The 26,772-nt window shown below is 42.0% G+C and overlaps 4 protein-coding genes across 6 annotated transcripts; 1 reads left to right on the forward strand and 3 right to left on the reverse strand.

Moving 5' to 3' along the window:
* Positions 1-4,401: 4,401 nt before the first annotated feature.
* snap47 (synaptosome associated protein 47) lies at positions 4,402-11,573 on the reverse strand. Its single transcript, XM_062404124.1, has 5 exons — positions 11,474-11,573; positions 10,166-10,681; positions 9,543-10,051; positions 9,120-9,244; positions 4,402-6,527 (listed from the first exon to the last, which is right to left on the reverse strand). The coding sequence occupies exons 2-5, from the start codon at positions 10,660-10,662 to the stop codon at positions 6,381-6,383; spliced, it is 1,278 nt and encodes a 425-aa protein (XP_062260108.1). The 5' UTR covers positions 10,663-10,681; positions 11,474-11,573; the 3' UTR covers positions 4,402-6,380.
* Positions 11,574-11,592: 19 nt separating this feature from the next.
* On the forward strand, positions 11,593-13,644 carry jmjd4 (jumonji domain containing 4). 3 transcript variants are annotated; one of them, XM_062404122.1, is made up of 6 exons: positions 11,593-11,862; positions 11,958-12,123; positions 12,217-12,342; positions 12,439-12,706; positions 12,837-12,983; positions 13,110-13,644. In XM_062404122.1, the coding sequence occupies exons 1-6, from the start codon at positions 11,610-11,612 to the stop codon at positions 13,443-13,445; spliced, it is 1,296 nt and encodes a 431-aa protein (XP_062260106.1). In that variant the 5' UTR covers positions 11,593-11,609; the 3' UTR covers positions 13,446-13,644. The 3 variants fall into 3 exon arrangements, with proteins under 3 accessions (XP_062260106.1, XP_062260105.1, XP_062260107.1); XM_062404121.1 differs by having other exon boundaries at positions 12,837-13,644; XM_062404123.1 differs by lacking the exon at positions 11,593-11,862 and having other exon boundaries at positions 11,988-12,123; positions 12,228-12,342; positions 12,837-13,644.
* A 4-nt stretch (positions 13,645-13,648) lies between these two features.
* iba57 (iron-sulfur cluster assembly factor IBA57) lies at positions 13,649-16,132 on the reverse strand. Its single transcript, XM_062404125.1, has 3 exons — positions 15,576-16,132; positions 14,443-14,792; positions 13,649-14,317 (listed from the first exon to the last, which is right to left on the reverse strand). The coding sequence occupies exons 1-3, from the start codon at positions 15,926-15,928 to the stop codon at positions 13,926-13,928; spliced, it is 1,095 nt and encodes a 364-aa protein (XP_062260109.1). The 5' UTR covers positions 15,929-16,132; the 3' UTR covers positions 13,649-13,925.
* A 3,825-nt stretch (positions 16,133-19,957) lies between these two features.
* On the reverse strand, positions 19,958-24,736 carry gjc2 (gap junction protein gamma 2). The gene is made up of 2 exons (XM_062403503.1): positions 24,334-24,736; positions 19,958-22,332 (listed from the first exon to the last, which is right to left on the reverse strand). Exon 2 carries the CDS (start codon positions 22,301-22,303, stop codon positions 21,044-21,046), a length of 1,260 nt encoding a protein of 419 aa, XP_062259487.1. The 5' UTR covers positions 22,304-22,332; positions 24,334-24,736; the 3' UTR covers positions 19,958-21,043.
* Positions 24,737-26,772: the final 2,036 nt, after the last annotated feature.

Genomic DNA, 26,772 nt, shown 5'->3' on the forward strand with positions numbered 1-26,772 from the left:
TGGTCAAGATTCTTTTTTTTTTTTCTGTACCTGTAATGGACACTGGGTCAAAGGTTCATTCTCCTTCTGTCTGCCACTCAGACATTTTGAGCACGAGTTCAGTAACCACCTCACACATGGCAGGGCTGGGTAAACATCTGGTAATCTTTGTTACGGCTCCTCAATAGCTCACCAGGCTATGGTCGCGCTCTGTGTACTCAATCTTCTCCAGTTACATACTTTCTGGCTGCTCCCCTGAGGTTACGCGGACAAACCGGTCGGGATTGCGGAAGGAGTTTCCACAAAATAGGTGTTGTCCAAAAATTCTTTGCACTTATGGAAATAAACCCACGAAAGGAGAAAGTGATATAGAGCAGAGGAGAGTCCGTGGGCAGGGCTTGGGGTTCTTCAAACCCAGACTTCGTGTACATTTCTTTTATCTCCAAACTGCGATGAAGTTAAATAATTCAAGTGATAAAATCTTTCATCGGGGATTCAAGTTAAAACATATTTTTAAAAATATTTTTCCGGCTCATATGTTTTAAGCTGGAAGAAAGACGACTACGCACGTATGGATATCTGGACCCAGAAGTTTCACTTTATTTCTAATTTAAGCCCATTCTTTGGAAGATGGTTACAATTATTCTTTCCGTTCGTGGTTACATTGACTTCACAGTCTATGGTATTTGGCCTGCGACTTCCTTTTGGAAGTACTTAAAAGAGCACGTCACAATCATTTGAACGTGAACTTGACGGCCAACGCCCTCATCACGGACCCAATCTTGTCCTGGCACGACTTCACCTACTTCGTCAAACGCTCTCGCCGCCTTCAGCCGAGGCAAACCTATAACCAATGAGATCCACTCGTTCATTTACATTCATAAACCTATGTGCATCTGGATAATGACTTCACAGGGCCCACCTTCAAGGCTGCTCTTAGCATGCTGGCCGGGAGCCATACGAGGCTGTCGGCCCGGGCTCCTTTTCCCGAGTTCCACCCAGACGCTGCGTGCGCCGTCATCCTGCTGAAATGTAAACCCCAGATTCAGCTGTGTTTGTTATGGTTGTGCCGGGCCCTCGGTGAACACACAATGCTGTCACAACGTAGCTATAACAGCGCGGGGCAATATTTCAACAATCTATTTGGTCAGCTGCAATTGCATCACTAGGTGGCCAAACACATAAGTTTGCTGGAATGATAATTAGGGATTATTTCACGGGCGCTCTTAGCGAGGGTCCGAGACGCTGCTCTTGTTTCCTAACACGCCTCGACACATTCGACACAGAAGTTTGAGACAAGTGCTTTTAAGTGTGATTTCCCAGTGTCTGAACTCAACCCCACTGGACTGTGTTCACAGGAGCACCATCACCGCTGTTTGTGCTGGGGATGCTCTCTCTTCCAGCGGGGCCAGCTATACCCCGCTGTGTCTTTTAATCATCTGGCTACAGTATAAACAATAGCTCGGGCTGAACACTGGTGTTGCCCTTGAGATCACTGGCCTGCCGTACTAATGGCTATGCACTTTCCAGAGAAAATGAGTAACCAAGAAGGTCTATATTTATCCTGAAATGACCCCATTGTCAACCCCACGAGGTGAGGGGGTGGGGGGGGGGACACACATCCTTAGCTTTAATCAAGCCACTGCCCTGCAGGCTGCACGCAAGTGCAACAACCTCCGCGTGATTAATTTGTTCCTGTCCTCTTGTCAGCTCATGTGACCCAAAGTCACTTACAACAAAGCGGATTCAACTGGCATTTAATGTTAGAATGTAGATACAGAGCCTGTGAGCTGCTGGGGGTCTCTGCAGTGTGGCATCGGTCGGGTGGGTAATTTATTGTGGGAGCTAAGTGTTTCCATTTGCAGTAAGAGCCACTAAAAACAGACCCGCTGAAGGTTTCTGGGGGGCCCGCTTGTAAAAGTAGTGATGCGGTGTGAGCTGGCTCACAGGCTGACAACCTGTTGGGGGAGCTGTATAGATGGGGTTTTAATGAATACATAATCCAGTCATTGCAGAAAAGGACTTCTCGCAATCGCCAAAAATGCAGATTTGGACCGTCGTCTTCTCATTTACCTTGTGCAGTAAAGTGGTTCGAGTTTTAGACGAGTTTTCCAGAATGAAAATAAACAAGACACGCAGAAGAAACTAGTGTTGTTAGTTACTGTTACTGGGCTGTTTGTTCATTGTCACATTAAGAGACTTAAGTGTAGAGAAGCCCTTTAATTTTAATTAGTGAGACAGAACGTAGGATCTGACTCCAGTGAACGGGAGGAAATGAGACAATTTCATTCTTGAGTTAATGTAGATACAATAACAGTGTCCCCACTCAAAGTGCAAAGGTTATAATGCAATGGATTATTAGAGTTAATGCATTGATAGTCACCATCAGCAACTTACTGCTGCCCTCTACTGAATCCAAGGAAGAGACTTTAATAAGGATTTTGTTAAAAGAATGTTTCGTGGAATATTTTACAGGATGATCACGTTAAACCCTGAGTTGCGGCTGGCGAGTGTGAGCGGGCATTCTTTCATGGTGACGACTGACTAATAAGGAATAAGTGAGAATATAAATATATTGGAATGCATTTTCTCAAGCACCTCATACAACTGGATTAGAATTTTCTTTCCTGAACCAATCCACTTGTTATTCCTTCCACAGCAAGTTAGCAAATAATACTGTTCATATGCCAGAGAGACCAGCATCACCACCGCAGAGTTCAGGTAGGCTGTAATAAGGGATTTCACCTGGAGTTGATTTTAGAGCGATACTACTGTGTAAAAACAGAGCCAAGTTTGCTTTGGCTACCTGGCTGTTAACTACGTCGCACATAAATGAGAAAAGTTTGTAAAACAAAAGCCAGAAGAGCAAAGTGCTGCTCAAAGACCAAGGAAAACAATAAGTGCAATAGCACATGATATCATCGTGCAGCTCAGCATCTGGGAAAGTACCACATTAACAGCCGTGCAGAACACATTCATGGTTTGATAAAACTCACAATAAAGAAGAAATCTCTGAATCCAAAAAGAGTTTGTGCTATGACTTTGTCTTCACAAAGAAATAAAGTCAACCGCTGGAAATTTACAGGGAACATCTGTAATGTCCATCCCTCACTGTGACAGAAGAAGAGAAACTGTTACCACGTTGATTGCCAGACAGAAGAAGACGATGTTGACGTCTCATATCACTTTCTGCTGGAGACGACATGCACCCCCCCCCCCTGGTTGGAGTCAAGAGCCTTCCTTCCAAGAACGTTTTCTCCCAGCTCTAACATTAACCAACAGGCCTTATTTCCTGAAACCAGAAACTCCCCCAGCAAAAGGAAACACAGCAACACCTGCGCTACCAAGAGGCCGGCCAGGACATGAGTCAAAACTCAGGCCATTAGACTCAGACAGTCTAATAGAGGAGTGGAAGTGCTTTTTTCTCTATGTACTCAGATGCTTCACATCAACTATCACATATTAATGTTTAACTGGGATAAAGTACACACACTAAACACACTATACTTGAAAAGATAATTACCAAATAACAGACAAAACATTTATCAAAATGGTATAATTTGACAATTGTGTTTCCTGGGGATGACAACTCCGGCCTATTTGTACTGCAAATCACGCAGCTCCATATTTTGGATTGCAGTGCGACCTTCATGTGCCCTTACAGCCCACAATCTTGGGCTGCTTTTTTCCCAGGAACAGTTGATAGATTGGCCATCAATGGAGACACGCTCCTCGAATGAGAGCGCTCGCCACAGAGCTATCGAGTAAACAGACTTGGAAGTCAAGGCCAGCGAAATCCCTGGTGTCTCCATACCATCCGTTAGGAAGGCAAAGCCGGATCTCATGCATCTGTGGTCAGACAAGACCGCCACCACTTCCTTGTATTGCAAGGCTGCCTCGAAACCACGCCAGTGTGTGCGCCGCGCTCCTCTTTTAAGGGCTGGAATTCACATAACCATGTGGTGTGCCTCTGGAGTTTGGGACTTCCACAATCTCACTATTCATCCCCCAAATCATCAGAAATAAACAGCCCAGAGTGGAAAGTTGAAAAACCTTTCATAACGTCAGGGACATATCGTGTGTTTGTGCTTTCAGTCTCCCGTCCTTCATGGCTGGCTGTTTTACACGAGTGATAGGTTCATGCTAACTGGGGAACCAGGCTGTTGAGTGAGGCTGTCGGCCGTCTTTCAATCCCCTTTGGGTGCTTAACCGCTTGCCAAGTCAATTCTGATGCACTGCCACCATGAAGGGGGGGGGGGTCAGCTGATGCCAACAAGATGTTATAACAGCAGAGTGTACTAGGTGAGCCACTTCCACAACAACAGCGTCCACGGTGGCAGAATCAGTAATTAACAAACTTTCTAATTTAATATTTGACGATGTCTAGAGCAAACAAAAGAGTATTGTATTTATTTTTTGGGGATGAACATTTTACTTTTGACTCAGGCCCATTAATACAACTCAAAATATTCTTTACAGTACAGTTTGTGTGTATTATGGAGAACAATTTTAAAATATGCTTCTAAAATGCTTCTGTTAATTTTTCAGTCGAGAATGATTAAACCATAATTTATTTGGATATTAAACTTTTGCTGTTATTTGGTCGTCGCAAACTTCCGTGGGTCACATGTGTCCACCGGCTAACTTTGTCTGTTTTCCATTTGGTGCTATGAAGGTAACACACTGTTGGTTTATCACATTTTTGCTTGAGAGTCGACCAAAACAACGAACTGAAAGAAACTAAAACCGCCCCTTGAGAAATGCAACAGGTACCAAAGAGTAGCTGAATAACAAACTAATGACCTCAAGTATGATCCTTTGATACTTTATTTTATTCTAAATTGTTTGTTATTATAGACTTTGAATGGTGACATCTTCTTAGCTGATAAGATGAATGAATTCCAAAGACTTACAGTGTCTATTCTGCTGCTACCTTTAGTATTTTCTTTGTCATAAAAAAGATGCAGATGTACTTTTTTCCCTTCTATTCAATAATTTAGTTATGTTACAGTTTAATTTGGCATAATCTGCAACCATACCATATTTCAAACATGGTACAGATACAAAGGGCTAATTACAAGTTCACAGTGATAACAGACCACAGTAAAATTACAGAATTACAATATGTCAGTTCTTTACAGATAATAAGGAGTTAGAATATTATCAGTCCTCTAAGCATAGCATATACAGTAGATATGGACCTTAGCATTGATATGTGTATTTCATTTTCATGAATGATATTGTCTGCTTCCACGAATCCCAGGAGCTACTTGCACATTTACAGTCTTGTTGATAATGAAGAGACATTTCCAGTTAATGCAGGACAAAGCCGTAACATTCAGACATGCAACATTAAGTCACAGGGATTTTGGACCTGAAAGACAACTCATCAAGACAGAAATGCGTCTTTAAAAAGTTAGGATAGCGATACAACAGAAAAGCAGAAACTCCTCTGATGATATGAGGAAACATTATCCGTTCGATTAATATTTGTCATTTTATTTAATAAAAAATCCTATTTCATCATGTTTCCGTATCTCTTCTGTTTTACTTATAGTTACATAAACATGCAATTTCTTTTGAATTCCTTTGTGCAGAGAGAATACATTTTCTTCTTTGCTTTCCAATGTCAATTTTTTCCTTTCCTGTTTTTGCTGTCATTGATTACTCCCGCTGGGTCGGTGGAGGGTGTAAAGTGTTCTGTGTCTGATAAACACACAGTCATCAGCTTTATTTGTGTTCACTTGCCAGCTCCACTGGGGGAGCATCACAGGCACTGAGGATTCAGGCTTGTCCTGTCATGATCCCTCACTGTCTTCCCACCCCGAACATTACCAATAGGGTTCAATACACCGAACCAGGCCATAAACACATTACCAATTACTGAACATTGTGATTCTTCCTCTTCTGTTGAGCAAGTGACACTTATCATGGAACTCCAACAACTACAGGTCAACTTCAGAGCACATCTTCCTCTCCAGGGAAAATAAAGAGATCCACAGCTGCTAAGTGCTGCAGGACTCACATTCAAAAGGCCGACCGCAGATAGAAACCGTCCAAATGTACGAGCCCACGAAGCCTATAAATAACTCACTTTCACTTATAGTAAAACAAAATAAAAATAAAGAGATGCTTACATGTGTTTTAAAGACTTAATTATGGTGCAAATCTCAGGGATTTGGTTGATTACTGTTAACTGTTAGCCGAACACTACCGCATCCTGCAATTGTAAGATCAAACGCAATAAGGATATAATGTACAATTATAGAGAATATTCTTGTCCCTGCTGCTGTTGTGTAATGTTCTCTAAATGTACCAATCCCACGAGGACAATGAGGAAGCTTACAGTGCATTTCTCAGGAGGGACGTCGGGACCTTGTGCATCAGCTGGGCTTTCAGAGCTACAGCAGTCGTTTCATACGGCACGTGTGCTTATCTATGTGCATGGTGGCTCGGTCTGTGGAGCTGCTGAGGACGTCCAGAGCTTCATCCTGCCGTTCCAGCTCCGTCTCTGCCTCCAGGGCAAGGGTTTTCAGCTGCATCAGCATCTGCGTGGACACACACACAAACAGATAAGTACACACTTTTAGAGACACACATCATTTGTTAACGCTATTGCACAACAGCCCCCAGTGAACAACTAAGGAGCAGGACACAAATAAAAGTGGATTTAATGATAAAATTGGTGAGCAGTTGCAGCCAGGGACATGTGGACCATGAGTGCAGAGGTGTGAAGACGGGGTCAGTGGGTTAGAGACTGAGTGTGCTGATGACAGAGAAAGAGGATTCGTTGCGAGTGAGATTTTGATTGAATTAAAAGGTTCTTTCTTCTCCCTTTGGTTTTGAAGACAATATCCTGCAGCTTCATGTTACACATCGATGCTAAAAACTCTACCCTTATCTTGATTCAGTATAATAATAGTTTATATTATGCAGTATATGAATCTAGAGAATAAATTCACAGAGGTCTTGGCTTGTCTGCTGGGACCAGTGATATCATACAATACTGCTTGTTTGCTGCTTTCAGTTGGTTTAAAGAAAATTGCAACTTCATCTCAATGGTCCAACAACTATGTAGGTTGATGGAACGAACAACTTAAATACACTGTGATGTGCCAAGCAAAACCTAATAAACACTCACTCCAAACCCCACCACCATAGTTTCTAAACTAATATTATGGTATGCTACATATGCTCTCACACACCCACTCGTACACCCACTGACATTATGTCAGCTCGTGTCCGTTATATGCGGACACTGCAACTGAGCACTAAAACTGGTCCAGACAGAAGTTAGAAAAACAGACAGTATGTCAATACACACCATGGAACAACTGTATACACTCCCTCAGGACTGTGACTTTACAATATCTACTGGGAGAGTAACTGAATCACACCTCGCACTGGGTTTTTGTGTGTCAAGGGAAAACACAGAAAAATGAATATTTTTAGCTGCTGCTTAAACAAAGGCTAGAGGACTGTAAGTCATGTAGAAAGGTAAAAAATTAAACATTTAGTCTACAACTAATAGAAAAAAAACATATGAGCTCAAATTCCATGTGTCATTAGCATTAGTGGGGTGACTTCAGGTCTGTTTGAAGACATACAGTACAAAAAAAAGAGAGAAATGCTTATCAGTTATGAATGAACCAGTTTGTGCCTTTAACAAGTTGGAATTTCCAACCTCAAACAATAACAATGCAAATATAAAGTGGAATATTTGCAAAAGCACTTAGGGCAAGACATTAAAACCAGTGACCCTCTGTACAAGTTTCCCTACTGCAGATTCTAATCTTGACATGAAGAGTAGGGTGTGTGTGTGTGTGTGTGTGTGTGTGTGTGTGTGTAGTGTACATAAGCGTAGCATTAACTCAAATATGGCAGCAGCCTTTCATGTCTGAATCATTATCAGCTGCAGACAATATGCCAAAGACAAGTCAAGTTGTATGAACAGACCAAGTGCTGTTAGTGCTGCGATAAATCTATCTGAAAAATGATTATAGGGGCAAAATCGCCATTACACCTCCATGCGTTGTGATTATGTGTAATAATTAACTACACATATGGTAAAAGGTGTTGACAGTGCCTCATTTGAGATGAGTCACGCCTGAATTGCTTAAACGAAGGTGGATTAAATCCCCAGTATTTCTCAGGCCTCAAATGAATAAACATCTATATGTCAATCATAATCTGAATGGTTGACTTCAACCTGTCATTGCTATTACTCTTCGTAGAGGGATTTGCAATTTTAGTTAGGCAAACATAATTTTTATTTTGTATGGTTGTTATCAACTAATTTTAGCAGTTTTAAATGTTGATTTTTCCATTGTAATACGTCCGGCCTGTTCTGTTTTTAAAAACATCTCTGAGGGATCATTGTCCACATATATCAGATGATGTAAATTTAAATGTATTAATATCTGCCATCATAAATACAGTATTAGCCAGACTATAGTTCTATGAGACATTTCCCATTTTTCTAGCAGTGCTTCACTGTTTAGTTGCTTCTGTGGGTGTTAACTTGTTTGGTCCACCCTGATATCAAGTAAGCATCATATAATTTGGTAAACAAGTAGCAGAACCTCAACAAATGTAGCTATTGTAGACTGTTATCGTTCATTCACTCATCTAAATACAATGTGAGTAGCCTGCTGAAGGTTTCCCATTACTTATTCTAAGCAACCTGTAATAGTGTGTGACACGCACACACAAACATTGTCTGAATCATAGGTCTGAATTTGCGTCACTGTGTAGCTCTTGCCACCACAGACCGTGTCTGTAACAGTTCTCAGTCTTGGGAGCTTCTGAATGGAAAGACGCTGCTCAGTCTGAGCAAATGACTGACCATGTCTCTTTTCCTCTCTTAAATCCAGGATGGACTTTGGTCTGTGGTCTCACCAAATAACATTTTAAACACACAGGATAAAACATTTAAATCATTATGATGAATCGTGGTTTGGAATGGAGCGATCAAAGTACATGTTACTCTAACGGCTGCCAAGACAATCAGTTGCCTGTACGCACAGACATGGCTTTTGTATTTTGTCAGTAAATATGCAAATATGAAAAATCTAAATGCAACAGCAGTGAAAGTCATTGAGTCACACAGGCAATAGAAGACTTGTCCAACTGGACCTCACCTGTTTGAGCTCTTGGGCCTCAGCCTGACTGACAGATGAATGGAGGACATGCACCTGCAACTGGGACAGCTCTCCTGCCGGGACCTCCAGTGGGAGCTCTGTGTCTTGGCACATCTGCAACAAACCTGACTCCATGGGTGGAGATGGTGAAAAAGTGCAGAGTACATATGTTGTCAATGAGGAAACCAGACTGTAAACTCAAAGCACAGCAACTGAGGGAATCAGGGTGAAGTCATTCATCAAAACACATTTCTGTCAAGAAGATACAGAAATGACCTTGTTTGAAATTCATGTGGATGCCGCGTCTTGACACAAGGCCGCGCTCTCAAAAACATCCAGAGGTGGACATGTAGAGCTTTACTGCCTCACAGTGGTCAAACTTATTCTAGACATGGAGATGACTGAAATATCTCTCCTCCTTACCGTCACTATAGCTTGTCCCTTCTCTGCCACATGGAGATGAAAGTGGAGTTGCCTGGAAAGCAGTGAATTCGCTTGTGAACTCAATCTTCTTCTTGTACTGAATCTCGAGCACCGACAAGGCTTCAAGCATCTTGGCAGACAGGAACCTGTAGCATATATCTGGCTTCCCGATGAACCGCTGTCTCACTGAGATCTCGTAAGGGCTCGTCACCCTGATTTCATCGACTTCATTTCGTTCAAAGCGATGGATGAGCTGGCAGTTTGTGTCTCGCACCTCCAACGCGGACACCAGCACCAACAAGCAGCCTGGTTTCAAGTCTGAGTCTCCTCCTTTGGACACTACAGCTGGGATGCTTGAGATCACCTTATTTCTACCAGACTCCCTGCTGGCTGAAGCAGCAGCAGACGTGGCGGCTCTCGCAGCGTCTTCAGCTTTGGCCTCCTGCTGAGTCTTCCAGGGGAGTTTACCAAAAGGCCACCAGGGGGGAGACTCCAGCTCCAACAGGAGTCTGCAACAGATAAGACGGACCAGAACATTTGTGAGGATTTGATCGTATAGCAACACAGAAAAAAGGTTTAAAATATAAGATGTATCAAATTTAAGTGAATATAGAGATACATACTTGTCAGCCACGCCCAGATCAGAGTCGATCTTCTCCAGTCCCTGCATCATGTTATCAAACTGCTCTCCCTGGTGGCTGAGGACTCTACCAGTGTCCTCCAATCTCCTCTGGGCCCCGGCCACCAGGCCGATCAGCTCTCTGCCCTTAGAGGGCTGAGGCTCAGCCCCACGGGCCCCTGAGCTCGGCTGCAGGAGGAGTTCTCTCCAGAAATGTTCCATCACATTAAAAACCACCACCCTGTTGGGCTTCAGGGAACCAAACCAGTGCTTCACGTGGTCCTCCTCCAGCACCGTGAGAGTGCTGTAGATGAAGCTTGACGACTCCATCTTGATCTCCACGATGTGGGAGAGGCGGAAGCTGACGAGGATCTGCTTGGTCTGATTGGAGACAAAGCAGACTGTGGTTCTGGTGATGGACAGGGTGCCATTTTCCCATCGTTTCTCACTGTTGATGTAGTAGGAGCCCGGCCAGCTGTGGATGGGAGTGTCCCGGCTCATTTTGGCACACCAATTACACCTGGAATAGAAGGGATCAGATTCAATACGACACCAGTGCCATTCATATGCACTGTTTCAGCCTCTTATCACATCATAAAGACACGGTTCTAAGTAGGAGGGAACATACATTCGTAACATTAACACACAGGCAGCTTCAGGTTTCCACCCAAATAACCGTATTACAAGTGTATTAAAAGCCTTTTAGCTAATGTCACTTTCTCTGAGTGGGTAACAACCGTACAAAACCACATTACTCGCCATTATGTCCCCCCTTTGGGTCTTCACTCTACGGACGGAGATGTTTATAACGGAAGTTGGGTCGCGCACGAGTACGTCGGTGTTTACTGTCCGACCTGAAAATGTTGCTGTTTAAAACGGGAAATATGTCGTTCGCTATTTATTGCTAAAAACTTAGCAAATACAGCGTGCATCGTTATATAAATACCCATGTTATAAAGCTAATGGATTAGCTGCAACGATTTCCTCCCCCACAACCTTGTCGCACATGAGTACGTCAGTGTTTACTGTCCGACTTGAAAATGCCGCTGCTAAAACGGGCTACAACAGCGACGGGCCACTTCTGGGGAAAGACATATTGTTAGCTTTGTGTAGCTAGCCAATAAGCTAATATAATATGCAACGTTCAGGTAACTGCAGCTTTATATTAATAGGTAATCTTGAAACACTATAAACGGCTTTAGTGCGTGTGCGACGTCCAGGGACCTGTCGTCTTTGAGATGGAGTCGAATGAGGCGACCTGTTGTGAAACATATAAAAATAACCCCCTTTGACATAATGTAGGTTTTCTTACCTTATTATGAAATCGATTTAACAGCAAATAGGAGAAAAGACGCAGCTAGAAACGCTTTTGTATCTTTGTGTGCGTCGCGGTCCGGACGGTGACAGCTAACCTCGCTAACAGGCTAGCCCAGCTGTTGTTTACCATCATGGACCGGGAGGCGTACCGCAACTGCAGCAGCCTGGTCAAGATGCCCCGGCAGTCGTACGAGCAGTTCTGGTCGTCACACTTCGTGGACTACATCGACAAGGAGCTGAGCTATTCCAAGTTTTTCAAGAAATACCTGCTCCCCAATCACCCGTGCATGTTTTCCAGGAGGTTTACAGAGGACTGGAAGTGTAGAAAACAGTGGGTGACAGAGGAAGGGAAGCCTCATTTCCAGAAACTGCTGCAAGAGTTTGGTAATTAATCGTCTTCCCAGTGCATTAACTATCATGTATCATCATGCTCCTGCTGATATACATGTAATCTAATGCATTTTTCTCCTCTCTTACAGATGAGACTCCCGTTCCTGTTGCAAACTGCAATGCAAAGGAGTACAATGCAAACCCCAAACAAGTAATGCCTTTCAAAGAATTTATACACTACTGGAAAGAGTACATCCAAAATGGCCACTCGTCACCTAAAGGATGTCTCTATCTTAAAGACTGGCACATGTCAAGGTGTACATTTTATTCACTTGATACTAGTCTCATTTTTGTTTTTGTGAAAGTTGTCTGCAATATGTGTAACTGACCGCTGTGGTTTTCCCTCAGGGACTTTGCAGAACACAGTGTTTACGCCACACCAGTCTTTTTTTCTTCCGACTGGCTCAATGAATACTGGGATACACTCGAGTTGGATGACTACCGCTTTGTTTACATGGGACCTAAAGGTTCATGGTAGGAAATATTGAACATTACATTAGCAGAGCCTGAGATCTTAGTTCCATGTGATTCAGAAGATAACGAGATTAACTTTTAAATTTTTTATTGTAGGACACCTTTCCACGCCGATGTGTTCCGCTCCTACAGTTGGTCAGCAAACATCTGTGGGAGGAAGAAATGGCTCCTTTATCCCCCAGGTCAGGAGGAGTTTTTACGAGACTCTCATGGCAACCTCCCTTACGACGTGACATCGTCGGAACTTCAAGACCAAGGCCTTTACCCACACTGCGAAAAAGCCTGTCAACCTCTTGAGATTATTCAAGAGGCTGGTGAAATCATCTTTGTGCCCAGTGGCTGGCATCATCAAGTTTATAATTTGGTAAGAACTGTAGAGGTAAATTAGAAGCATAGAACGACAGCAAAAGTATTAAAAAAAAAAAGAGATTATTTCAGATGCGCAAAACTGTTTTATTAGCATCAGCAGTTTAAGATTGTGTATTTTTTTACAGGAAGATACCATCTCTATTAATCACAACTGGTTGAATGGCTGCAACGTTGACATCATGTGGCAGTTCCTTCAGAATGAGCTGTCATCTGTTCAAAAAGAGATAGACGAGTGGAGAAACACGATGGATTCCTGGCATCAGCACTGTCAGGTACACATTCTTTTTTCAGATAAGATTGATCTGTGTGAGTCTGTTTGTGTGTTCGCCACTGTGGAAACATTCTGCTGCCCTGTATGCAAACAACAAGTAAGTTATTTGTTGTGTGTTTCAATTCAGGTCATCATGAAGGCTTGCTCTGGTATAAATTTTGCTGAATTTGCCTCGTTCCTGAAAATAATTTCTGACAACCGAATGGCCTTCCTCAACGCTTGCTCCTCCGGGGATTCCCCCGATTACCCACGGCATCTCTCGGAGACGCTTACCACACTCGGACCTTACCATGCTGCCTTCGACCTACAGAGAGTGGCTCACGTACTTGAATGTCTACTCTGCAATGAGGACTTTAAGCGGCTCGATCATTCAACACTGGCTCTGCAGCCGGAAACCATGCTACAGCAAATTCGGGACACCATTCAAACCACAAGAGGGCAGCATCTCCTTTATCAGGAATAAGATGTTCTTCGTGGTCCCGCCAATGTATAGTCACCTGGAAAGAGCTTGAAGTGCCAATTTGTTTGGAGTAAAAAAGATAATAGGTGTTTGTTTGAGTTTGGTTTGAGAAGTATTGCAATCTCAAATGTTGCCTGTGAATGTTTGAAATAGATTTTTTTGCACTGAAAGATGAATAGATAAATAAATTTAAAAAAATACACACGTTGATTGAGACTTTTATCTTGAGATTTAAGACTTCTAATACCATATGACAGTTGGTACACGCTGTTGTATGAACCTAGAGCAAATCTTTTAACAATATCTAATAAATACTTCATATTGGGGGGGGGGGGGATCACTATAAAAATCTGATTTTATTGCAAAGTGAAAACAAATCTCACAAATATACGTTAGTGCCAGACATCTGTAAATTTGTTTACATATTGTACTTCAGAGTTCTGTCTGCAAGTCATCTGTCACATGTGATGTATGTCACAGCCTTTAGTTAATTTCCACATCTTTAGGCCACCAGTCTGGCACAGAGACCTTAAGTGTCACTGTGTTGTCATCAGAACATTTGAGGGTCAACACCTCGTTTGCATGAGCCGTTCGGATGAGGCTCAGACCCAGTTCTCCTATCCCTGCTCGGTACTTCCCAGCTGGCTTGCCTGACTGCGTTTGCACTGCAGCTCCTTCCTCAAGGTTTTGCAGTGGAGCTGACAAGCGCACCGGCATCAGGCGTTTCCTAATCACCCCCGTGTGATGGGTTCTGGCTGTGAGCTCCTGGCCGATGTAGCAGCCTTTGCTAAAACTGATGCCCTGCATGTAGACGAGATTTGATTCTAGTGGCAGTGCCACCCCTGGAGGGAGGTCCTTCACTCCCTCTGGAAGTCCTGGACAACAATGACAGCAGAGGAGACAAACAACATTTCAATATCACGTGTTGACACAAATCTACATTTCTCACCACATTTGTCCTCCAATGTCCTGTATGTACTTAACTACAAACCAGTCTTACCTATTGCGTAGCGATGTCTGTTATAATCCTCTGTGTCACCTTTCTGACATGATGCAATGATATCCCAAGGGTCAATTTTACTGTCCAACACCAACCTCCAGCCCATTTCCTGAGTTCGAGGATCAGCCTCCCATACCAGAGTGTTTTCAGGGGAGGACAGCTCGGGTTTGCTGGCCTCCTGGCCAGAGATGTATTGCTGGGGGAGCACCGCCCAAACAGAGAGTTCTGGACAGGGGCTAATGTTGACCTTTCTCCGAATCTTGTACACCTTCAAGTGTCTTAAGATCGAGTCCTTGACAGTAGCATCACACTCCAGGAAAATGCCATGTCCAGCATCAGCTTCTTTCAGACTGAAAGGTAAAACACCAAAGTTGAGTGCATGTTAAAAAAAAGAGAATCCACAATTTATTTTAGATTTTTGTGGGTGCTGGTGAACATGCCACATCAGAGCTCTTTTTTGTCATATCACATGTTTACATCCCTCGTGAAAAGAATGATTAGGAAAGGTGTTCCAGTAAAGCAAAATAAAATACTATTAAAGCATTAAATCAGTAACACTAAATCAAAATAATTAATTATGCATTTGTTCAGGAATTACTCCAAATTTTGTTCAACATTCACTTGGACTAACTGATACGTTTCATTGGTCAAAGGGCATCGCAAAACATGTCTTGGCCTCTTGAATGTGAATTTCGACATCCACTTGAGGGAATTTCCCCAACATTTGATCAGTTTTGAGGATTACCTGATTCAATTTGAGTGGTTAAAAGGCTGTGACCACCTTATGTGAATCTGGAAAGTCCACTGGTGGTGGCGTTATTGAGGGTATTTTAAATGCTGGGGGTCATGTGAGAGGACACCGTTTCCCAGACGGTTGAGAAGAAATGATAAAACTGTATTTGAAAGTGAAGAGTGAACTGTCTCTTGTTTTGAAAGTGCCCAGTTGAAGGTGGCTTGGACAGGGAGACTTAAACCTGGAGGCTCACAGGACACTCAGCAGCAGCAGCAGCTCTCTAAACAGGACACGTTGCCAACAGGCGACCACTGCCAACAAGTGCATTACACAGATAAGCGCGTGCACACACCCTGGCGCTTCCTGGGAGGTTTAAACAGCCCGCTGTCTCCCACTGTACCTGTACAACATGACGTCATACAGTGTCCTCCCTTGGACGTTCAGCATGTGCGAGTACATGGCTCCAGGTCCCGGCTCCTCCAGCAGCCCCATGTCGTTGGTTATGATCCCCTGGAGAAAGGGGCTCGTGTCCGGGCCCTGGATCTTCAGCAGGCTCCTGTGAGAGAGTTGGTGACACACAAACGGACCCGGGACAGGTGTCGTGTCCCGGCTGTACTCACACCGTCGGACTCGGGTCCCTGCTGGAGCGGAGGCTCCGGAGAGCGACGTGACGCACAAATACCGACCGGTGGCATAAACACCGAGACGTCCGCTGGATGTGAGCGCTCTGCTGGCGACGCACCAAACCGCCATGTTGTTCACTGTCTGCTGGCAGCGGTGGGGGTCACGATGTAACAGTCAGTCCGCTTCCCAAGCACCAAACGACGGCTACATAACACCGGACATGGCGTTTGACTGAGGCAAGAAGGGCTCCATTTTGAAATCCCACAATGCACCTCGCGATAACATTGGAACCCACGTGTGTGCGTGAGAGAAAAAGTGTGTGCCGTTGTGCGTGCGCGTGTAAGAGAGACAGCTTGTGTCCGTGTGCGAGAGGGACTCTGTGTGTTTGGGGGGGGGGGGGGGGGGGGGGCTGCGTGAGATAAAGAGAGAGAGAGAGAGAGAGTGTGTGTGCCATGTGTATTTTGAGGACCAGTTTGAGACTGCAACCGAGTGGGGATATCTTAGCTGGTCCTCACTTTCTGGCCCCGGTAATGGACTATATGGGGGATAAGACTTGTTTTTTGGGTTAGGTCAGAATTAGGTTTAGGTTAGAGTTGGGCATTTGGTTGGGATAGTTAAGGTGAGGTTAAGAGTCAAGGGCAGAGGTCTTCAACAGGGTGTCCGCAACCCCTAGGGGGTCCGCAGAGGTACTGCAGGGGGTTGCGACATTTTTGGTATTTCTTTTTTCAACCAATTTTTTCCCCATGAATTTAAATGTCTTTCAATATACATTAAACATTCAGACCTGAAAACACCCACCCTGATACACTGTGATTTATTTTAATATTTGCTTTAATTGCTGCACCATTCTATGGAGCCCCTTAAGTCCTGAATGTTAAAATCTTTATTTATTTATTTTGTTGTGCACACATCTGCGTAGTAAAGACAAAAACGAGAACAGTAGGTTACATATACAACTTTTAAGTGAACTCGATTATACACAAAACGCACAAAATACTAAGACTCTGCGTCATTTTCATCACATCAGCATATTGCTTAGATAGATATGCACATTCTAATGAAGCACAATGTAAAACAATTTAAAACCATACCCAACAATTGCTCTTATCAGTGGGTTACTGAACAATATAGCATCCATAAACGATTCATTATCTATTATTGAATTGCAGTTCATGAAGTGAACAAAATGTTGTACTAAAAATACCCCCCTATTTTTAATGAGTTAAATTATGTTATAACAGCAAAGATTTCGTCAAAGCGTATGCAGAGGAAACTGATATTATGGTTCCATAACCTTTCTAAGAGAAATTAATACAGGCTCCACTTAAATTTCACTTTCGATGCCCCCAATTCAAAATTCTGCTGTGATTAAGTGTGTGGTATTTATTTAAGCATAGAGGAAAAAAATGACAGAGAAAAGTATCAGTGTGACCTCTGATTATACACAAAACACACACAATTATCAGTCATAGCTTCAAGACAAAGTAAATACCATTATGTAATAATTATTATAAATAATTAAGGTCTACAAGCTTCATTATTATCGCATCAGCATATGGCCTCAGATAATCCTAAACTTATGTCCACTTCTGGTAGGTTTCCTGCCCTGAGGAATATATTCAGTGCTGGTAAGGGATTAACTACTTCTTGTTAATCATAATGGCGAAACGCTGACGAGGCAGCATATGATGCACTAAAATGTCATACAAACCATGCAGTGCTCATTAACCCTTATGAAATACAGATGAAAAGGTACAAACAATAAACATGCAGACCCATCTGTAGTTACTGGACAACATATGTACCTTTTTAAAAGGTAAAATATTGAAAAGTTTGTTTTTACAAAACTCAAGGAAAAGGCCATATCACAACATAAAACTACAAATATATGAAATCTAGATTCATTTTTTGAAACAAAGCTAGTGCAATTGCATGTGGTGTCCTTGATTTGTTAATGGCAAGTAGACTGTGGAAATGAATATAATGTTAACTATAGCTATACTTAGTCATAGGCTCTGCTTGGGAGTGGAAACAATGACTTTGAAACTTATTTGTAAAATGGTGATAAGGTTTGTTGTGTATAGAATAAAATTAAACTCTGAGTTTATTCCAAGTGGCATTTCATATCTATCTGTATATAAAGGCACAGAAAACGGTTGGTTGTCTCCAAAAGTAATTTTGGGAATCTGAAAACACCAACCCTGATAAAAAGGTGTCTTACTTAATATTTGCTTTAATTGCTTAACCTTTCTATGGAGCCACTGAAGTCCTGAAAGTTAAAATCTTTATTCATTTTTTTTGTTGAGCACAGAAAGTTAATATCTGTTTAGTAATGACAAGAAAAAAGAACATTAGGTTACATTAAGAGCTTTCAAGAGTTTGTTAATTTTGAGGGAAAACAGTGTATTCGGTGATAGGCCTATTCATTAGTTGTTTATATTGCTCTATAGTATATCCAGTCTATATAGTCATCAGACTAGAGACGAGACAGAAAGAAAACATCACTTGTTAGAGAAAGTAAGATCAAGACTTTGCAAGCCTCCTTTAACGAAACAACATAAAGAAATAAGAATATAGAATGAAGAACTTTCAGAGAAATACATGGGAAACCAGAAGAATAACTACTTCCTGTTAATCATAATGGCGAAACGCTGACGAGGCAACATATGATGCACTAAAATGTCATACAAACCTTGCAGTGCTCATTAACCCTCATGAAATACAGAAGAAAAGGTACAAACAATAAACATGCAGACCCAACTGTAGTTACTGAACAACATATGTACCTTATTAAAAGGTAAAATATTGAAAAGTCTGTTTGTAACCAAATTAAAGGGAAGGGCCACATCCCAACAGAAAACTAAAAATATATGTAATCTAGATTTATTTTTGAAACAAAGTTAGTGCAATTGACTTGGTGCTTGGATAAGAACCCGTTCTGTTAACACAACTGCTAAACACACATTGCCCTTTGCACATATCCAGCAGCTCCTCTTAATCAAATAGCTTGGCACTGTCCACCGTGTCCCATAACTCTGGGTGAGAGTACAGCACATTTAGGAATCCAAAGGGTACATTTGGGTTGGACACAAGTCGGATTCATTGTGCATTCCAGACATCTTTAATGTTATTCGGGTCTTCTTAAAAACATACATGAGTAAACTGAAACAGCTTACTCATCCATCAACAGGTCAGTGCACTTTAGATACCTGATATGATGTTTAGTCATGTTCAGTGGTGGAAGAACTATTCAAATCAAGTACTTCAGTAAATTTACTTAAGTAAAAGTTAAATCACACTATTACAATACTCCATTACTAGAGAAAGTCCTCAAGGCACATACTTAATTATGGACTTTAAATATAAGTATTGAAGTTGCAGTAATACCCTACTTAAGCAAGCCTGCAGTATTTGAGTAAATTGACTTAGTTAAACTCCCCAGCTGTACATGTTTCATCATATTAACACCTAATCATTATACATGAATTATTCCCACTGTTCACAACTAATATTCAGCCTAATAATTTTCCAAGAGAAGCCATTAATACTACTATATCCATGCATCTTCCCCAGACCCTGTAATTGTTGTTGGACAAAGTCAGTGACACAGCCTATATCTGCATAGTCCTTCCATTGGCTGAGCCTGTTGTCCTTCAGTATGCAAAGACAATCCTGTGTCTTTATGCAAGAGCAATACGAATTTCATAGCATGACATCCAAGGTGAAAATACAACTTGAATCAGCTGAGATGTATCCATGCTATGATACAAATCTGGGGGCTGTGTCCATCTGAGTGATTAAAACACCAACATCTTCTTAAAATAAATATCTTGTGGGCACAGCATTAGGGTACATTTCTCCTTTTCATGGTATTTCCCCATATTTAAGATGCTAATATGCTGTGTGATTTATTAGTTCATACACATGTTGTGTTAGGGTTGAGCTATTACAATTTGTCATTGTCGTTGTAAGGGCTACAATATATTTTGTTTTGGCTTTAATCTGATCCTTTTTTGTCACAAACTTGAATGGTTTTCTTTTTGCTGTGACCCCGCAACTTATTTGACTTTGATTAAAACTTTCATCCTGAACATCCCATATAGTGTTCATTCACACGACAAGACAGCTACTATGAAGCAAGAAGTCAGAGGTTTTAAATACATTTATTTCTTCATGAATAAAATACCAGAACAGTCTTTCAAAATCTTAGGCACTTTGAAGTATGACAACAGTGGAGGCAGGGGTAAATATTACTTTAAAAACAGTTTTAGAAACATACTCTGCTTCAGTGACAGAATAACTAATTATATCATCTTCAAGACTACATGCCTAAACACAACATAACTGTAAGCAAACTGAATAGCAAAGGATGGGATCTCTACCGTAGCCTAAATGAACTCTATGTTCCCAGTTGTACAGCATGCATCATCTGCTTCGGAATGAACAGAAGAAATCAGTATTTGTTTTTTAAAATAATCAGATTTTCTCTTCACTTAACTCTTTGGAAAACATGGAATAGATAAAGGCTTTGCACGCAACGACCGAAGACGTCACACTGTGCAAATGTTTACCAGGGGAGCCTCCTGTGACGCAGCCCTGTTCTATCACCCTTATCATAAAAAATGATAATGAAATAATGAATCTGTCGGCAAAATATTCTACCTCTTTTCTTCTTTCAGTGACACTCATCCAAACATCACTCCCCAAATTTCAATCATGCATCGTTCCAACAACAATCATCACGCTTCAGGAATGACACGTTATGCGTTGATACAGTGTTTTGTATTGCATTTTCAAATTCGGCCCCAGGGTACAATCACACACTTCCAATGTTAAATTTCTTCAAATAAATCCAGTTAAGCAGCAGTCAAGGGTAGATCAGATAATATACTATATAATATACAATAAACTTTGAGATTTTAGCTGGAATTAAAGATAAAGAGAGTAAGCATATGTTAATCATGTCTGAAAGCTATGGCAAGCACGAAATGACACACTACAGTAACAGAGAAGATTCATCTGGTGTCTGGATTTGATCATTCCATCATGTGTATTTTTTTTTTTTTACAAAAACTATAAGCATACTGTGTTATGTACTCCTTCAGCCAGTGTGACTGAAATTCGCAGTTGTTATTGTCCAAAGTCACATCTCATACATACTCACACATCCTCCAGTTTCCGAGGGCAGTCCTGGAGTCTTAAATGTTTTTTTTATTATTAATAGACTCAATTTTGTATTCATTTCTAGATCCAGACAGAGGTCTTTCCGTTTTTTACAATAGTCGCAGCATTCTCTGTGGCTGATTTTGGCCTTGCCCCTTGTTTCTCCTGCACTGTGTTGACTCGGTTTTGCTCTACCATAGTTCCCCCCGATACAGGACTACTGGTTCTGGAGGTTTGCTGGATGTTTTTGGTCTGATATGTCTGAAAGGCCATATCAAGCTGCTCCTGGGCAACCCGTAGGTGCCGATGCAGGCTTGCCAGATCGGAGGGGATGTTCTCGTCCGGGCTGGTGCACTGCTGCTCCTGGGCCACGTTAGCCATGTTCTGCTCATGGGTGATGAGGCTGTTGGGAATTCCGCCAGGTTTGTCTGTCTTCATCACTAGATTGTAGCCTGGAGGGGAGGAAGGGATGTTGCGAGAGAAGGGGTAGCCGTAGGTCGTCCGTCGACCCCGATTCCTCTTCATGCGAAGTGTATCCCGAAAAGTACCGATTCCCAAGTGAAGCATCTCACACACATTTAACACTAGACAAAGACAGCTTACCACATACATGATGAGGAGGAAGATTGTTTTCTCTGTGGGCCTAGAGATGAAACAGTCCACGCTGTGCGGACAGGGAATCCTGCTGCATACATATGAAGGATTAACACGAAACCCATAGAGGAGATACTGTCCTGCAAGGAAAGCTATTTCAAAAATAGCTCGTGACATGAGCTGAAGAACATAGATTCTCATCAGTCCTTCTTGCATAATTCTTCTGCGGCCATCATGTTTTGGTTGATCTTTTCTGCTGCTGCTGCTGACTGGCTCAGGTTTGACCTCCTGCACCTCCAGAGTATCCTCATAGATCATTGGCTCGGCATCGTCATCTTCCTCCTGCTCTAACACATCATCTAGGTGGTGGCTCCCCCTCCATCTGGAATGAGGTGGCAGCTTTTTGCAGAGCCTCTGGTGCTTCCTGCGCTCCACCTCGGACGTTCTTGCAATCTTGTGAATAGCATAACCCATGTACATAATGGAGGGAGTGGAGATCATGATGATTTGAAAGACCCAGAAGCGCACGTGCGAGAGGGGAGCAAAAGCATCGTAGCATACGTTGTCACAGCCCGGTTGTTTGGTGTTGCAGGTGAACTTGGTCTGCTCGTCCGAATAGATGGACTCCCCTCCGACTGCGGTGAGCACAATGCGGAAGATGATGAGCACGGTCAGCCACACTTTCCCAACGAAGGTGGAGTGGTTGTGGATTTCTTCCAGGAGACGAGTTAGAAAGCTCCAGCTCATGTTGGTCTTTCAAGCTTTTCAACTAGAATCTGCACAGAAACAATTAGAAACGAAAGAAAAGCTTATAAGTTATGGTGGGACACTGAAAAAGTCATTCAAAATGCATTGTTAACTGTACTAACAATCACAGTGAAAAATCATTCTATTTAAACAGAAGACAAACACAACATTTGAGAGTTGAAAACAGCAGTTTTCCTAAAAAAAGAAATAAAAATAGTGTGCGATTAATTATCAAGTTGCCATAAATTTACTGATTAATCTGTTTACCATTTCAACTCAATTCTACTTTAGACCTATACTTTCAGTAAATTAGAGACAATCACTGACAGTAATTCATTCTTATATTACATTATTGTTAATTTTTACAAAAAGGAATTGGTCAGCTTACTGTTTAGTTTTAATAAATGTTTGCAAATGTCTCAAACATGAAATATTCTCATCTGCTGAGGACTTCTTGATGTAAAGGGGGCATCCATCTTCAACGGGTCGCATGTCTGAGCGTTATGGACAAAGGCTTGAGATGATTGACGTTAGCAGTGATGTCATTCACTCGCTCCATCCCAACACACGCCATGCAACATTTCATTCAAGCTGATACATATAGTGTGCATAAAACAAAGGGTGGCTCGGAAAAAAGAGGGACATTATATCAAACCCAACAAAAGAAAACATAAAATTAAACAGACAAAAGCTCATTCAGGTAAGAAATAAATGCCTTTGAAACCTCTGATTTCCAGCTTTGTGGTAGCTGAACACACTATATGTTGTGTTTAGGAAAGAAACTGGAGTTGAACTCAAATTAAGTTGTGTGGTTACAGCAATAGCATGTTCCACTGAGAGTGTCATTTCAGAAACATACTGCTCCTGGCGCTTTAACAGAAGCGTCGTACTTCTGTCCCTTCATTCACGGGCCAGAGCCACAGAGGTCATGTTGATCTCATGACTGTGACACTGTGTTCCCCGGTGTGGGATGTGCCATCTCCCCTGCCATCTGAGTGAACAGGAGAGAGGCTTGTTGCTGCGCTGTGACGCCGCTCCTCCAGATCCAGAACTGCTCACGCCAGGGAGGAGGACCACCACAAGGAGACAGATGGCAGCTATGGTGGGCAACTCACGTCTGCCCTAGGATGGCACGACAGCAGGGCCGCATCGCAGGATTTACACTGGAGTTCAAATGATTTAGTTGCGTGTCACAGGATCAGCCTAATTTGTACAATAACAACCACTGCTGACATGAGGGTGACCTTGAGATATCTGAGTGATAGGTTTAGCAATTCCGTTGTGCAGCTTTATAATGTTGTTTAATTGTCTGTCTCTAATTAGCTGTGGTGCTGCAATTTTAACCAGGTTGTCTTTGTCTTCCTCAAGGGAGACTTCCCTGTTTAAATATTTAATGTAATTATAGATGAATAGTTATTATTTTAAATTAAGAGCATATATGTAAATGCAACGATACTTTTAAAAACAAATCTAAAGCTGGTTAAATTTGAGATCATGGTTTGGATTTAGTCATTTTTGCAAAAAGCTACACTGGATCATTTTAGAAAAGAAAAGAAAGGAATTTATTGTGGGCTTTTAAATATTTCAAAAAATATAGCATATATTACAAAAAAAATTAAAATATGAATTGTATGTTAAGTAATAATAATAGCTATTATAATTTTAATGATAAAATCATTAGAGTTTTTTAATTGCATAAGGATCACTTCTAAAATTTGATGATGAGGCTGTTAAGTAGACAAACGATATCTTAGCTTTATGCGTATGGTTAAGACACATTTTTATTTTGTGATCAGATATTTTATCATGAGCACACATGCAGATCTATTCTGCTGTAAATTCATTCAGAATTTTATCAATTAGGACAAACAAAAACAAATTGATTTGCCTCTGAAGCATATTGTGGTATTTGAAAATATATTTCAACAGGATTCATTCCGAAAGTGGATCCCACAAACAGCTCTGTCTATATTCAGGATAGTTGAACAAATAGGTTCTTTAGAAGGAAGTCAGTAAGTGACACAACCCACCTGGTAAAGCTGTACATGTATGTTCCATTCTGAAGGTCTCCTCGGCCCTCTCTAGATATTCCCTCAATCCGATCCAAGGATTTCCACCTCCATCCTTACGTCCTGGCCTTTGCAAACTTATTGATAACTTCTGAAAGTAAAAAAAAAAGAGAAACAACGAGAAAAACTTGTAGGAGTATAGACCTTCTGTTTATCCTGTTTCTCCCTCTGTGAAGAAGCGAGGTCTCGCTGCTGTGAATGCCTCACATTCTGCCTTGTGTCTGTTTTCTATTACACCAGCCCTCTGCCCGAGAAGGAAGTATAAAAAAACAGAGAGGCAGAAGAAAAAAAAATCCTCCTCTGGCAAGTGACCCTCGTCCAAGGGTTGAGACTGGAGGATATCGTTGTGCAGACTGAAATGAACACCCAGCTGAGGAAGCGTGTTAATGGCTGCACGGTCAACCTCTTCCCAACACTCATATGAAACATTTGTAACACAGCTGATGAGGGTCCCTCTCCCCCCCCCCCCTCCCCCTCTCTCACTCTCTCTCCCCCCTTGTCTCTCTCTCCCTCTCTATGTCTCCATCCATCTTGCAGGTTAATCTCGTCATACCCCTCAACAATCTAAACAGCAACAGATGTGGCTCAGGCTGAGGAAAATGATGAGCTATGGAGTCGCTTAACACACATTTATGACAATCTCACACACACACATTCTTACCAAGTGCACATTAGCTGCCTCTATATTATCAGTTATATAACAGTGAGTAACAGTTCTGACAAAAAAAAAAATGGGGGGGGGGTGTCACACAGACACAAGCCACCTTGCCTCAGTGCAGATCCGTTAGAATGTAACCAGCAGGTACGCTCAGTCACATCGAGTGTCATAATATTTGGATCTTCAATCCAGGCATAGGGCCAGATAGCAGAGCAGTGGACAGGTCGCACTCTGCTTTAGCACTCCGTGTCTTTCCGACTTGATGTTTACACCCCAAGCTTTCACCTCAGGCTGTGGCAGTAGCACACGTTGTTACTTGAGGTGATGGACTTTTCGCATGATGGCAAGAATGGGGACCGAACCCCCCCCAAGTTGGTAAGGGATGTAAACTCAACTACTTTTAAAAGAGGAAAGATGAGTGGGTTGGTGTCTGGCTTGCATTAATGAAACGCATCTGGTCATTGTCATTGCAACCATATTATTATAAAGGCCCTCAATAACCCTTTAATTATGACCTGTATACGGCCGTAAAGTGAAGAATAACATTCAACAACACCAGTACCTCACCATCAATCAGATCACAGTTAGTCAGTGACTTAAATGATGATGAAAAGACTTGATTTCCTAAACCCTACACTGTACAGATAACTTTGGCCCCGACATCCAAATACCACGTGAAACAGTGTCATTTCCACCAGGTTTTTAGCCTAAATTTTCTGATATCCCCTGGAGCCCCGTTCGTGCGTGCATCACAGCTCGGACATTCAGGCTAAAAGCACGGTGGAAATCGTGGATCCTGATCGTGGTGGCATCTTATCGTGATTGTGGACCGTGATCGTGGTGGCGATCTGTATGTCCTGGGAGAGGAATCCCTCAATTGTGGCTCTCTCACATGTTTTCCCCCTGTTAATAGTTTGTTGGGGGTATTTTTTTTCACCTTGTTTAGCCCTATGAGACAAATTGTGATTCGTGAATATGATTAAATACTAACATATTTTACATATAACATTTTATTGATTGATGACAACTGCAATAACTCATATCTCAAGGAAAATAATTTAAGCGTATGAGAAGTCGTTGCATTCAGTTCTCGTTCTGTTTGAGCTGTTTGTGGTCTGAGAGCCAGCCATCTGGGCCTGCAAGACCCCTCCTCCAGAGGCAGTGCCTTAAAGCCTCCCCTCTCCATCTGACTGAGGAGATGTGGCGTAGCGAGCAGCCCGAGCTGAGGAAAAGACGACGGGGGACGCTGTTGGAATGACTAGAGCATTTGGGGTTTGGACATGTGCAGTCCCTAAGGGACAGATGAGCACGTGTTTTTAAGTTGTGATGCATTCCTCTTTTCTTCCTCAATCTACCCATCATCCACGAGACAGAGATGGTGAAGATGACTGAGAAGTGAGAGTTAGTGGGATTTGAACTTTAACTGTTCCTCGACAGTTGGTAGAACTCTCTGCCCATGGCTGCGGTTTACAATTAACACCCAGAGAGGATGGACACTCAGAAAATCTTACATATTAATAAACATATAAACATGAATCTCCGCCTAAAATAATTATTTTTTCCTACACAATCGTCTTTTTTTGAAATTATTAAAGAAAATGGACTTCATTATTATAGTTCTAATAATAATAATGTCATTTGTGTAAAAAAACGTAATTATGAGATAATAGATTTCTAATTTCCTTTTGATTTATTTTTGAGACTGCAGTAAAATATTTGAATTTTTCCCAGTTATTTAAAGC

Source organism: Platichthys flesus, chromosome 14, assembly GCF_949316205.1.
Source record: "Platichthys flesus chromosome 14, fPlaFle2.1, whole genome shotgun sequence".
NCBI lineage: Eukaryota > Metazoa > Chordata > Actinopteri > Pleuronectiformes > Pleuronectidae > Platichthys > Platichthys flesus.

What these genes read in the sequence shown, in the direction of transcription:
- iba57 (XM_062404125.1), bottom strand. Translation starts at nt 15,928, where the DNA reads ATGGCGGTTTGGTGCGTCGCCAGCAGAGCGCTCACATCCAGCGGACGT. An exon ending in TATGACGTCATGTTGTACAG is followed by an intron (nt 14,793 to 15,575) that starts GTACAGTGGGAG and finishes TTTACCTTTCAG; the next exon opens with TCTGAAAGAAGCTGATGCTG. An exon ending in CAGACATCGCTACGCAATAG is followed by an intron (nt 14,318 to 14,442) that starts GTAAGACTGGTT and finishes ATTGTTGTCCAG; the next exon opens with GACTTCCAGAGGGAGTGAAG.
- gjc2 (XM_062403503.1), bottom strand. Translation starts at nt 22,303, where the DNA reads ATGAGCTGGAGCTTTCTAACTCGTCTCCTGGAAGAAATCCACAACCAC.
- jmjd4 (XM_062404121.1), top strand. Translation starts at nt 11,610, where the DNA reads ATGGACCGGGAGGCGTACCGCAACTGCAGCAGCCTGGTCAAGATGCCC. An exon ending in AAAGACTGGCACATGTCAAG is followed by an intron (nt 12,124 to 12,216) that starts GTGTACATTTTA and finishes GTTTTCCCTCAG; the next exon opens with GGACTTTGCAGAACACAGTG. An exon ending in ATGGGACCTAAAGGTTCATG is followed by an intron (nt 12,343 to 12,438) that starts GTAGGAAATATT and finishes TTTTTATTGTAG; the next exon opens with GACACCTTTCCACGCCGATG.
- snap47 (XM_062404124.1), bottom strand. Translation starts at nt 10,662, where the DNA reads ATGAGCCGGGACACTCCCATCCACAGCTGGCCGGGCTCCTACTACATC. An exon ending in GATCTGGGCGTGGCTGACAA is followed by an intron (nt 10,052 to 10,165) that starts GTATGTATCTCT and finishes TATCTGTTGCAG; the next exon opens with ACTCCTGTTGGAGCTGGAGT. An exon ending in AGGCCCAAGAGCTCAAACAG is followed by an intron (nt 6,528 to 9,119) that starts GTGAGGTCCAGT and finishes GTGTCCACGCAG; the next exon opens with ATGCTGATGCAGCTGAAAAC.